At 54.9% G+C, this 12,797-nt stretch overlaps 2 protein-coding genes and 1 long non-coding RNA gene across 8 annotated transcripts in view; 1 reads left to right on the top strand and 2 right to left on the bottom strand.

Moving 5' to 3' along the window:
- GPSM1 (G protein signaling modulator 1) overlaps positions 1–3,888 on the top strand; it is a 79,609-nt gene extending 75,721 nt beyond the window's left edge. For all 6 annotated transcript variants that reach the window (XM_054220139.1, XM_054220144.1, XM_054220141.1 and 3 more), the window contains 2 exons: positions 2,864–3,072; positions 3,482–3,888. In XM_054220139.1, the coding sequence (XP_054076114.1) occupies positions 2,864–3,072; positions 3,482–3,670 (398 nt within the window). In that variant the 3' untranslated portion in view covers positions 3,671–3,888. The remainder of the gene's footprint in view (positions 1–2,863; positions 3,073–3,481) is intronic.
- Positions 3,889–4,031: 143 nt separating this feature from the next.
- Positions 4,032–7,759, bottom strand: LOC128917334 (uncharacterized). The gene is made up of 3 exons (XR_008469257.1): positions 7,038–7,759; positions 6,697–6,773; positions 4,032–5,128 (listed from the first exon to the last, which is right to left on the bottom strand). It is a non-coding gene; the product is annotated as an uncharacterized LOC128917334 (long non-coding RNA).
- Positions 7,760–10,992: 3,233 nt separating this feature from the next.
- DNLZ (DNL-type zinc finger) lies at positions 10,993–12,744 on the bottom strand. Its single transcript, XM_054220150.1, has 3 exons — positions 12,319–12,744; positions 11,886–12,025; positions 10,993–11,272 (listed from the first exon to the last, which is right to left on the bottom strand). The coding sequence occupies exons 1-3, from the start codon at positions 12,727–12,729 to the stop codon at positions 11,101–11,103; spliced, it is 723 nt and encodes a 240-aa protein (XP_054076125.1). The 5' UTR covers positions 12,730–12,744; the 3' UTR covers positions 10,993–11,100.
- Positions 12,745–12,797: the final 53 nt, after the last annotated feature.

Raw genomic sequence — 12,797 nt, 5'->3', positions numbered from 1 at the left:
GATGCTGATGGTTGTTACTGAGGGAGCCTTGTGAGAGCCTGGAGAGCGGGGGCACGCGGAGGCCTGGGGTGGGTTTCACAGGCAAGTTGAAGTATTGACAGTTTTTCTCATAGCGTTGCCATGGAGGAAAAACTTCTGGATCTTGTACAGTTGTTGGATGCTGTGGCGATAGGTGATGTGGAAAAGCAGAGAAGCCAGAAGGATGGATAAACACTAGGAAGGTCCAGCAGGCTGACAGCTCACCCGTAGGAGGAACAGGGATAAATCGAGGAAGCTGTCTGACAAATAGACGGGACAGGAAAGGCAGGTCAGGTCTGTGTTTATACTACAGTTTCATGTCTTTTTTTATGATACAACGTTGAGGTCCTTTGTTTAAACCAAGCTGGAGAGAAGCACTAAAATGTGCAGATCACACTTTCACACTTAAGCACCATCACAAAGGGCTCCAAACACTTCATTTGAACGGATGGGTTTGTTTATCGCTTTCCAAATGAATGAAGTACAAACAGGAGGGGAGGAGACCGCTGACATCCCTCCGAGTGCGGCAAGAGCCGCAGCACAAGACTGCTCGGAGAAGTAGGTGCCAGGAGCAGGGGATGAAGTGGCAGCGAGAGCAAAGCCGCACGGAGAAGGTCAGGCTGTGGCAGGAAGGCAGGTTGGCTGTGACACGAGCAGGTTTTTATCTTCTAAAAATAGGGTGGAAATGAGCATCACTTTTTCACGGTACACGTTTCTGATACAGAAGTGCATTTGGCTGTAACAACTGTGTAATTTAGGAGACTGGGTTTAAAATACGAAGCTTTATAAAGAATGTACAAGTAGGCACACGTTCTGTTCAGCTCTCGTTTGGTCTCTGAGCCTTTCAGACGTTATTTTCAAGGTTTCGTTGTGAGCTGAAGTGGAAGAAACTCGTCTTTGTGTCAGTGCTGAGATTTTTGTGGAGTTGCAGAAACGCATGAGCTGGGGCTCTAAAAAGAGCACGTCGTGTTGGGAGCCTCGGGGCACCCTCTGCTCAAGTGCTTTGTGTTCACTGGGACAGTAACACCAACTGGGCCGGATTTCTTATGGTTTTCTTTTGCTTGTCCCTGTCCTAAGCGCAGTGTCTGTTGTTTGGGAGCGTTTCACTGCCCGGCAGCTGCCAGGAGCCAAGAGGCTCTTTCCATTGAGCGCTGCCTGAGAGGCGTTTCCAGGGCTGGGGGGTGACTCGCTCGCTTTGCCGAGGTCCCGGCATTGCTCGTGTGCTGTGTCTGACAATCCTCCCTTTGTCCCGTGCCAGCCAACGTGGTGCCACCCGGAGCAGGCATGCCAAGGCTGGGGACACCGCCTGTGCACAGCTGTGCTCCGGCTGTACAGGGCCCAAGGGCTCCTCCAGTGCTCCCCCGTAGCTAGAAAGCACCAGGCATGTTGGGTGTCTGGGCAGGATACTCCCCCCAAGGGTTTACAGAGCGTAGATGGTATGTATAGGTTAGCATAGATTATATGTATAGGTTCTGGAGTGGGACCCCCTGCTGCCAGTTCGTGCCAGCTCTCTCCCGGCAGAGTGAGCCCGGGCTGGCTCCGCTCCGCGGGATGAGAAGAACCAGAGCCCACGAGTGTTTTTGCCGCGCGTGCTGTGACGCAGGTCCTGCAGCTCCTGACGGCCGGAGCGTCTGCAGGGCTCTCCCCGGCAGTGCCTCTGCTTGAGCTGGCCCAAACAGGCCGGGCTTTTGGGGGGCTGGGGAAGGGTGTGCCACCAGATGCGTGGCGCTGCCAGGCTGATTTCCTGCCTGTAATTATACCCGGCCCTTGGGACTGTGCAGGGTGCCCGTCACCGAGCCAAACACGTGCTCAGGAACTCTGTGCTCACCTGCAATCACCGGTGTGTGCCCAGCGCTGTGCCCTGAGCACGGTGCGGGTTGGCCCTTGTGCAGTGGCACCTCTTGGCTCGAGGTGGAAACCAGAGTGGAAGCAGCAGTGGAAGCTGCCTGTAGTTGTGCTGGAAACAACAGGGATCACTCACGGGCAGCGATTAATGTCGGGGAAGTGGATCTTCTGGGCCGAGGCGGCAGCTTTGGTGTCCTCCAGGAGCTGACTGAAGCGCAGTGAATAGCAGGGACCCCTCGTGGGAGCTCCAGCAGCGGGAGATGCATACATGAGGCTCTTTACCCTGCCAAGGCACCTCCTTTCCCCCTTTGCTGCCTGACAGGTTCGTGCAGGCTGGTTGCGGGAGGCGAGCTCGGGAGTGTACTGTACCGCGCTGTTTTCACAGCCCAGCCCCATAAATTGGATGTGTTCATTTGAGAAGTTTTTGGCCAGGGAGCGTGCTGGAGGCAGCGGGGACAGCCCTTGGGGGGACACCTGGACATGGAAACCGCAGCTCTGCTGAACCGGAGCTTTTCTGCTTCCCCTAGGGAAGGCAGCGCAGAGGGTCCTGCTAAAGGCTGCTGGGCTGGGAGCTGTGTGCAGGCAGGCTCCTCGCAGCCGGCCCTGCTCGCCCTTCGTGCAGGGCAGCTCCAGGGATGCAGCCCAAGGCCTTTTTGGGAGGCGGGTACCAAGGGCTGTGCGATAGCACCGGCCTTCAGAAAAGGGAGCGAGTGGTTGCGAGATGGGGCAGTGGGTTTTGCTCCCCTTAACACTTGTTGGTTTCACGTTGTTCCTGCTCCCCCGTGCAGGGTGGCAGGAGATGCTGTCGGTCACATAAGAAGGCAGCATCCTACCTCAGCCCCTGTCCCTCAGGGGACTGTGTAAGGCTCGGCTGCAGCCCGGGTGGTTGAACAGCAGTTTGGTGACGAGGATTTGGGTTTTCTGCACGCAGCGGAGCTGCAGCTCAGGCATGAGAAGGCAGAGCTGTGACCCTGGCGTGTGCCCCTCTCCCCACTCACAGCACAGTCCTCCCTAATGGCATCTCCGCAGACGGAGGAGTTCTTCGATCTCATCGCCAGCTCCCAGAGCAGACGGCTGGATGACCAGCGGGCCAACGTGGGCAACCTGCCAGGCCTCCGGATAACACACAACAACCTGGGGCACCTGCGTGTGGAGGGGGACGCCCAGGAGCCCGGGGATGAGTTCTTCAACATGCTCATGAAGTGTCAGGTACCGGAGTGGGGCTGGGTGGGCTGCTGAGCTGGAGGGGGGACTGTGCTGTGTGGGGGATTAGTTTCTCCCCAACAGGCAAATGCCGTCTCCTCATCCCACCTGCCCTGCTGGGAGGGGCTGTGGCCAGCAGCCACCCCCCCGCCGCCCTGGGCACCCAGGCAGGTACTTGCCTTTGCCTCCAGGTCCTTCTTTTTACCCTGTACTGAGGGCTGTGAGCAGGTGGCTGGAGCAGCCACCTTCCACGCGGTGCCTACCCCCTGGGCTGGGTCACTGCTCTTCCCTTACGCTGGAGCCCACAGCAGGGTGCAGCATTGCTGGTCCCACAGCCCTGCACCCCGGGACAGGCAGAGTGGACACCTCCTGGGCGCTGCTCCCAGCCCTAATGCCTGTTCTCCTCCCTGGGCAGTCCTCCAGAATAGACGACCAGCGCTGTGCACCACCAGACTCCATTCCCCGTGGCCCTACGATGCCAGACGAAGACTTTTTCAGCCTCATCCAGCGCGTCCAGGCCAAACGCATGGACGAGCAGCGAGTAGATTTGGCCTCAGCCCAGGAGGAGGCAGCAGAGGAGCAGCAGAAGCCTGGTTCCAGCTAAGAACTGGGGTTTGGTTTGGGGGGGTTGTTTTGGTTTCATTTTGTTTTTTAAGAAGAAAAAAGTGTAGGTGGTTTCAAACCCGAGCGCTCCTGCGCTACCACAGACTTCTCCCAGGAACTGCCCCTCCGCTGTGTCGCACCCGGCTGCGCTGCAGAGGCAGCGTTACAGGAAGGCCCACGAGATGGGTGATGGTTTTTAAACAAGGGGGTTTCTTAGGACACATGGCCACTGTAACACTGGACACAGCACGAGGGAAGAAGACTTTGGCAGCCCCTTTGCTTATCACCTAAAAATCCAGGAACAGTCCAGGAACAGGAAGAATCCTGTCAGCCAAAGGAGAAGCCCAGAGTGGGTAATTAACTCCAGCCTTGATGTCTTTTATTTCCACAACACTTTTAATTAATGAGGGAAGGGAAGAGAGCACCTTTTCCATTTTGAAGTCCTCCTGTCTTGCCTGCCTGACGAGGTGACACAAATTCCTCTGGGTCCTTCTCTGGAACATCTTGCTCAGCTTTGTTCTTTCTACAGGAGGAAGTGAGCCCAAATCAGAGGCTGCACCGGTCCTTTCAGACCTCACCCCTGCCCCAGCTGCAGTCATGGTCCCACACACCCGTAAGTTTATTTTAGGTTTGCTGAGGACTCTGCAGTGAGCCCCGCGACACCCCCTCTGCTTCTCCAGCCGCAGTCCTGTGCAGAGCTGTACTGGGACCTTCTGAGCAGGAGCAAGGCCCCGCTCGTCCCGAGCTTTAGTGGAATTCGGTTACCTCTGGAGAACAGCCATCCAGCAAAGAGCAGCTTCAGCCTGGGACAAAGCCTGAAAGGCAGCTGCCAGCTGTGCAGCCTGAACTGCAGCCCCGAGACAGGGGCCTGTGCCTGGGAAGGGAGGAAGGAAATCTCTGCCCGTCTGTTTCAGCACAACGTGGGCAACTCATCGCCTCCGGTGCCGCTGAGCCAGAAGTCTCTTGCAGGATTGTCCTGTGTGGGGTGAGTGTGCCGCGAGGCAGAAGCCTTCATTTGGCAATGACCTGCTTCCAGGGACAGCAAAGTGTTCTGTCCACGGCTTGTCAGGAGAGCAACCTTTTGTGTCCAGTAGCCCTTGCCTTCCCTTGTTCCTCCCCAAATCAGTGCCGAGCTTCTCCCCGTCCCTGCGGGCCCCGGCAGAGCTGCTCTCGGCAAGGCCCTCTGGTTTTCCACAATCTGTCTTCAATAAATGGAGCCTCACGAGAGCTGCACGCTGAGGTGCTGGCTGGGAAGTCAGTTCCACCCCCCACGCAAGCGCAAGGGTCTACGTTTACTTCCATTCCTTACCCTTTTGGAACAGCTGGAAAAGCAAGCCCAGGGAAGAGGGGAGCAGGCATCTAACTTCAGGAGGTGGAGTATTTTTAATTTGCTTGACCAGACGGGCTACCTTGGACTTCAGAAACTCCAGTAATGAGTTCTGCCAAAGCAGGTATGTTCCTGTAGAGAACAAATCGGCACTTTCTATTTGACGTACATTTGATGGAAACATTTCCAACCAGCAGTAAGAGTTTTAGACCAGTGATGCTGCTCATCGGGCATTTAACCTGCCTGCACTGACCATGTGGAGGGGTAGCTGCATTTCACCTGCTACCAGGGAGCACTCACCGGCTACGCTGCTGCATGGATGGCTCGGCCGAGGCTCGGTCCTCCCTGGGGCTGCCCAGGGCTCTAGAGAAGGGAGAGGAGACCTGCCCAGCCACCCGCATACCGACCCACCTTGCATTTTTAAAGAGGAGGAAAACATTGAAGATGATGACGACTTGACCAGCTGCAGGCTCGGGCCTGTGCAGCTCTCAGCCAGGTGGTGAACTGGAATCTGACCGTTAAGCTTTCAAAGGTGTTAATTATTTGCCATATACTTGAATGTATGAGCTTATTTATTTTTTACATGTGCATTTGCTAATGTCATTTTAATGGGGACTTTCCAACCCACAGGTACTTTTTTTTCTAAAAAATAATCTGCCAAATGAATTAATATATTAGAAATGAATACAGCTCAAGGGGAAGAGGGGGGGTTGTGCTTAATAAATATTTGTGTCTAAGCTTCAGTGACAAAAATTCATTTCCATTATTTCTTGGCCAGCTTGGCTGCTTTGCTGACAGCAGAGCTAATGCTGGCCCTTTGGAATGGGGTTGGGGGTGGGTGGTGGGCTCTTGTGACAGACACTGCTGTGTGTGTTAAGAAAAGGGTGTATGCACTCCCCTATACATCCCTTTACATTAAGAGCACACTGGTCTCTTAGGCAGCAGCACCATCCCCAGCCCTGTCTGCCTTGAACGCACAGCATCAATCTGACTGTGCGGCTGTGGCGGGAGACACAAAGCCCTGAGCATTCCCTGTCCAGAGCATTGTCCCAAGCCCCGAAGTCACCAGGACGACAGGGCAGACACAGCCCTGCAGTGGCAGAGAAAGGACTGGCTCTTCTCAGTCGGTGTGAGCCCTCCTCTAGGAATATGGCCGAGCCTTTCCTTTCAGGCCTGGGACTCCGGCTCAGCCCTGTCTCAGTGCCTTCTCGGCGCCTGGCCCAAAAGCTGTGTCTTGTTTCCCTGGCAGCAGCTACCAGAGGAAAAGGGCAGCGAGTGCTGTTCAAAGCCCTGGCATCAGCCCTTAGCAAAGACACTCACAAAGCAGCAGGCAGCAGCCCTAGCTCATTCCAACACAGCAGGCGTGAGCAGGCCCTTAGACTTTGCTAGAAAGTGGGCCTGAGAGTAGCAGATTTTGGATCCTAAGCTGTGTGAGAATAAAGCCAAGTCACAGCTGGTCTTCCCACGCCTGGCTAACTTGTGCTGGCCACTGCCAGTCAAAGATCAAAGACTAATGAAGAGCCACCAGCTTGTTCTCATCAGGCATTCTCATGCCTCTTGGTGCCTGAACACAAGAAGCCCTGTGCTAGAAGCCTCTGTGTGATTTGGGGACAGAACCGTGCCCCCAGGTGTGCAAAGGATAGGGCCTTGTATTCCCAGGAACAGGTGAAATCACTGTGAGTGCATGAGAGGGGTCTCACCCGTGGTCTCTCGCTGTCCTTAGCAGCTGGAGAAGGGAGCACACGCTGTCCAGTAAATGTTCTCTCGCTCAGGGCACCTACCAAACAGAAAAAGAGCCCCTGTGAGCAGGAGGGAATCGCCAAACCAACTCACAGCCTGCAATGGCTGCTGCTCCCCTGTACCCTGCAGCAGCCGAGACAGCAGTGTGCTGGCCAGGCTGTCCAAGGCCAGTCCTCCCCGCTCCCAAGGCGCCCGGGCCCACAGAGCTTCATCTCACGTAGCGATGTGCTCTCTGATGCTGACACCCGCCGGATAGACGCGGGATTGCCAGGGCCTGCGTAGAACTAATGGACCTGCTTACTGTTTGGCACGGAGCGCTGCTGCAGCAGCTGTGAAGTGCAGAGTTGCCGCAGAGCAAGGTGCTGTCCCCAGTGCAGGGCTGGAGGTGACGAGGAACTCTACAAAACCAGCAGAAACACAAGGCACTGCTCTCTCCTACTCAGCTGTACACGTGCCCTGAGAGGCACTCGGGAGGCAGGGCTGATGTCAGGCCCACGGGGCTTTTTGTATTGCTCATCTGCCAAGTCACGTCAGGGCTGAGTCTCCGCACTTACCTCACCCCTCCCCAGAGCCTCGTGCTGTTACTGCTCCAGCCATCATTGATCTTCATCTGGCCAGAGAGGCTCTCAGCCTGCAGGAGGGATACGCTGGCCCGGAGCACCCAGGCACTGTAAATTTCAGCCTGGAGTTGGACAGCTTTGGGCAGCTCTCTCCATAGCAATCTCCAGGGACCCTGCTAGGCCAGGACACAGCTGTGGGCTAAGTTAACTCCTGCACAGCTTTGCAGTAAGGCAGGCCCACCCCCGCACTGAACAGCCCAGCCCAGGGACACAGTGGCGACAGATGCGTGCAGGGTTTTGAGTGGCGGGCTCACTGTGCCGCGCTGCCTACCCTGCAGTAGGACCTGGAGGCCCAGAACCCACCTATGTTAGACCCTATGCAAGGAGCACAAATAAGTGGTGATTCATTTCACAGATCCCTGTGCCCCTCCTCACTGCCTGCACCGATGCGACAAGAAAAGAAACATACCTGTCCAATGGCCACTTCAGTGCCGCAGGCAAATCCCCCGGAGAGGCTCCCAAGTGGATCCTCGGTACAGCTGAGCCCTCCACAGCACATCCAGGCACGGTGGGGTTTAGAACTGCTGTCTCTGTGTAAGGCAGCAGGAAGCACAGCCCTGCACAGCACACACAACACATTCATGCATGTTGGTGGCAAAAAAGCAGCAGGTGTTATGTCAGGTGGCCCCAGCAAATGGCCCTCTGCATCCCAGCCTGCCTCTTGTGTGGGCCTGCGCAAAGGCCTGCCCTCAGCGAGTCCCATCACCGCTCGCTTCCCAGCCCCTCAGGGTCCCCCCTCTCACCCACCCGCACCAAACCCCGCTGCCTTCCTGCTGAGCACGGGCCAGAACACCAGTAACCCTGCAGCTGACAGACGTGACCCATCAGAGTCCCACACCGGCCAGAGCAACACCGGCATTTGGCTGCACTACAAGAGGAGGATTTGCTCAAAGAGGCAGAAAACAAGTGGCAAAGTATTTGCCATTTTGCAGAAAAGCTCTCATGGGCCAGGATTCAGAAACAGGATCCCTCCCTTAACAGCCACAGTGAAATGCTTTAAGGAACATGCAAACAGCTTTATGTTTGCCACCCATCCTGCTTTGCCCCCCCCCCGCCTCTTGAAATTGCAACTGCTCCTCTGTGCCGCAAAGGCCGGACCCCGGTCAGCTGCACTTTCAGTGGCTCTCCTCTGCTCTGCTGCACCAGGCCTTCACCGCACCTTCTTCCCCATCTTGCCACACCTCCAGTTCAGGAGAAAGGCTGCTTCTCTTCTTCCCGCTCCTTTGTCTTTGGCTCAAACACCGTCTGCTGGGCTCCTCCTAGACAAAGCGTGCTCACCACTCTCCTTTTTCAAGAACAGACACACTTCCCTGTGACACAACATTTTTCAAGAAAAAGCCCTTCAAAAGGGAGCACAAAATTCTTTTTCACCTGCAAAGCATCAGCAAAACCTTCCACATTACATGCAAATTCCCTCACATAACTGCAACCCTCTACCCTTCCAGCTGAAAGCCCCACAATGTTTTGTCACGAGAAGCACCGATTTCCTGCACTGTTGGGTACTGCAGCCTCTGTGCTCCACACCAGCGCCTGAGCCTGAGGATTTGCCCACCCCCTGTAATCCACTGCCTCCTGTTCTGTCCATGATGTTGGCCTGAACCTTCAAAGCAGCAGCAAAAACCACACCACCCTCCAGCCTCCGCTCTGGGTGCTGCAGAGGCAGGCACGCTGTCCTGCATCCAGAGCACCTCGTGGCAGAGGACACTGGACTGAGCAAACACCAAAATCTATGAAAGCCAGCACTGACAGACTTTGCTACAGTTTTTACTGTAACGCAGGAAAAACTATCAATCACCCCCTTTCTGTAGCTGGGGCACAGTAAAAGGTAAGAAAGGTAAGGAAACTGTATAAAAAAGTCAGGTTGTAAATGAACTGTTTCCAAGGCAACACAGATGCTGCAACAGCTGCTCTGTTCCACTCCATCAAAGGCATTAGCACAATGGAAGCCGAATGCTAATTTTCAGGTAAAGGGTAATAAAGTAACCACTCTTCCAGCAGAGTGATAACATGTGCCAGCAACTCACAACAGGGTGAGCACAGAGCAATGCTCTGAGATGCAATTTCTTAATTAATAAATACGCATATCACTCTAGCATCTAGTTGTTTCAGAGCTGTATTTCACTAGGATCTGAACACGCACAAGTCGGCTGACGGATGCAGTTCCTGCCCCTCAACGCTGTTTCATCACTCTGAACTTACACACCAACAGGAAAACATGACTGCTTTCCTGTCGCCCTGATCCATGCTTGCAACACGTATAAAATTACTATGAACACTTCAGATGAATACAGTAAACTCATTAATGCTCATTAATACATGCAATCCCCTCCTTGAATACTTGGCTGATTAAGGACCGTATCACCTGGACATGCTTGGCTGAAAGAACTGGGTTTGTTCAGGCCAGAGACGCAAAGGCTAAGTGCTTTCTGTAGCTCGCTAACGAGAGTGTGGAGCACGGAGGGCCAGGCTCTCCTCAGAAGCGCGCAGTGCTTGGAAAGCAGGTAATGGGTGCAAGCTGGAACACAGCAAATTTCAGTTTGGTGTTGGGTTTTTTTCACTATGGGATTGGTCAAATACCAGAACAAGGGTCCAAAGAGGTGGGATCTCCATCCTCAGAGATACTCAAGACAAGACCCTGAGCATCCTCCTCTGAACAAGAGCATTGAACTAGAAACCTCCACAGGTCTCTTCCAACCTGAATTATTCTTTGATTGCAAATTTAAAACCATAAGAAAGCAGACACTTCACTGTGTTTCAGGCTAATGGACCTCAAGAGAAGTTAAACTTTCATGCAGGCAGAGGAAGTAAGCCCTGACAAAGTGCAATACGATCACCTCACTGCCTGATTCATCACTACCTGGTGGTATGGTAATGGTAAATTACTGGTAAATATGCTGGTAAATACCTACTTTTTAATGTATTGAATTAATTTTTCTTCTAACTTATCTTAACGTGCAGCAGTGGCATTAACAAGCACCTCAATATCTGTCAAGTGACTCCAAGACAACTTTCTAGCTGCCCTACTTATCTCCAACACGCCTCACAAACACTACTTTTGCCTGCACGCCCAGCCTCCCCCTCACCAGCAAGGAAGCTGCACAACCCCAACGCCGGGAACCGCTCGCCGACACATCGTCCCCAGTGCAGGGGCTGATGCTCCCACAGGGCAGCTCACACCATCACTCACCAAGACAGAGGACTTTCAGCCCTGATGGAAGCGGCACAGGAGTGAAACTCTGGAAGATGGCAAGGGAAAGAAAAAAGCAGCACGTGACTGCAGTAAGAGGTAGTGATGTGACCCTTCTGCAAACTCACAGGGGGTTGGGGCACACCTCAGGTGGTATCAATTGCTGCTCTCCCACAGGACACACCTCCACCAGGCCTGGAACCCACTGCTGCTGTGCTACACCTGGGCCAGGAGACATCGTTAAAACCTCCAGCTGCAGCTGCACCTCCCTACTCCAAAGCACACGGACAAAGAACTACTGGCTCCCCTCTCAGCAGAAAACAAAGCTCCTGACATTACCGAAGTACCAAGACTTGCCTACAAGTAGCAGGAAAAATATCGGCGCTCCATCTCTAAAAACATTAGCTTGATCAAAGGCAAAATTATGCAAGACAAAGACACACAACAGAGAAAGACCAATGCCCGAGTTTATTTAACAGAGAAATTTCCCATTGAAATCAGGGAATAAAGGTTAAGAGTCTCTCTTGCCATCAGCAGAACGACACAAATCCCACTTGTCAGGTCTGTCCCTTGCCGCCAGTCTCAGGGGGGACTTCCCCGCTTTCTCCCTCTGCGAGCTGACCTTGAGACCCGGTATCTGCCGAGCTTTCCAGAAGCAGTTCCAAGGCTTCCTCACCAGCCACACGTCTCACCTTCTCCCCTTTGGCTGCCAGGATTTCCTCGATATTCCTTAACAGTGATTTGAAAACCAACAGTGACACCACAGCAAAGGCCAGACCTAAGAATCAAGCGCAGGCTCGCTCCCTCGCACTTTGCTCTCAGAATTAACTCTACGCAGTGAATCACACACGAGCATTACCACAGTATTTCTCCATAAAGAAAAGCAGATAAAACCACCCAAACCTTCTGGGACTATTTTCATCCATTAGCATCAATGATTTAGCAATTATGGCTCAACAGAAATTTTTAAAGGTATGTCAGAAGTTAGAAATCGGATGGGTCTGCACGTTTGAAACGCTTGGGGAGGGAAACCTAGCAGCGATGTGATAAAGCCTGAGGGAGCACAGAAGCAGCCCACAGGCAGTAATTCACAGGCTGGCACCAACAAGGATGCCTGTGTGTCACACAGCTTTACAGCGTTTTATTTGGATCCTGGGTAGCAATGGTCAAATTACAGGCGATTATAAAGCTTTGTGTGCTTTAAGACAGTGGACGAAACGGACTTATACCCAGCAAATACTCTGGTTTTCTCTGAACGTCATTTTCAAAGCATCGAAGAAGTAACGTATGGGTGCAGGAGGACGCCGTTGCGGCTCGGCAGCGAGCGCTGCCGCACACCCACCTCTTCCCCTGCAGATCCGAGAACCAGCCCAAGTTGTCGGCCATGACGTGGTGGCTGCCGCAGCCGGGACATGTCACGATCACCACCCCCTTATGGTAGGCCGCCTTGGAAATGGTTTTTGCTGACCGGGTCTGGCAGACCTACAGAGCAAACAAAACGGATTTTATGATGGCGGCAACTGCAGCTTCTCTACTTTTTAAAAGAAAAAAAAATAATTATTTACCCGATTAAAAGGTTTCTTTCCCCCTCCCTCACCTCTGTCTACTGCACTCGCGTTACGACGCCGTGTAGCTCCGCACTAACGGGCGCACGGTCCGGACCCCGGCGGAGGCCCATCCGCACAGGGGCCTTGTCTCTGGGAAGCGCCGTTCCCCTCAGCCCGCCGCCGCCGCGGCCCTCCCCCGCCGCCCCGCCATCGCCCCCCGGCGCCCACCTTGCAGGTGTACACCAGGCGGTAGTGCGCGGCCTGCGGCTGCCCCGAGGCGGCGGCGGTGCAGAGCGGGCGGCGGGGCGGCGGAACGGGCGGGGGACGGCGAGGCCGCCATGGAGGCGCGGCGCGGAGCAGGGCCCACAGCAACGGCCGCGCCGCGCGCTGCATGGCGACGGCGACGGCGACGGCGCACGGTGGGGGGGCGGGCACTGAGGCGGCGGCGGCCATGTCAGGTGAGGGCGGCGGCCATGTCGGGTGCGGGCAGCCGCCGACCGTGCCGCGGGAGGCCCGGGGCCGGTAACCGGGCCGCACCTCCCGCCCGTCGGTCGATAGGACCCGGCCGCCTCCTGCCTGCACAGACCGAGGGTTCTCCGGAGCCCTGCAGGAGCAGCTCCTCCCCGTCCGCAGGGGCATTGGACCAGGGCCCTGCCTTAAGAGAAGCTCAGCTTGGGCCTCGTTGGGCAGGGAGCGAGCGCTGCGCA

The sequence above is a fragment of the Rissa tridactyla genome, chromosome 14 (assembly GCF_028500815.1).
Source record: "Rissa tridactyla isolate bRisTri1 chromosome 14, bRisTri1.patW.cur.20221130, whole genome shotgun sequence".
NCBI classification, from domain to species: domain Eukaryota; kingdom Metazoa; phylum Chordata; class Aves; order Charadriiformes; family Laridae; genus Rissa; species Rissa tridactyla.
This window is presented reverse-complemented; position numbering and strand designations above follow the sequence as displayed.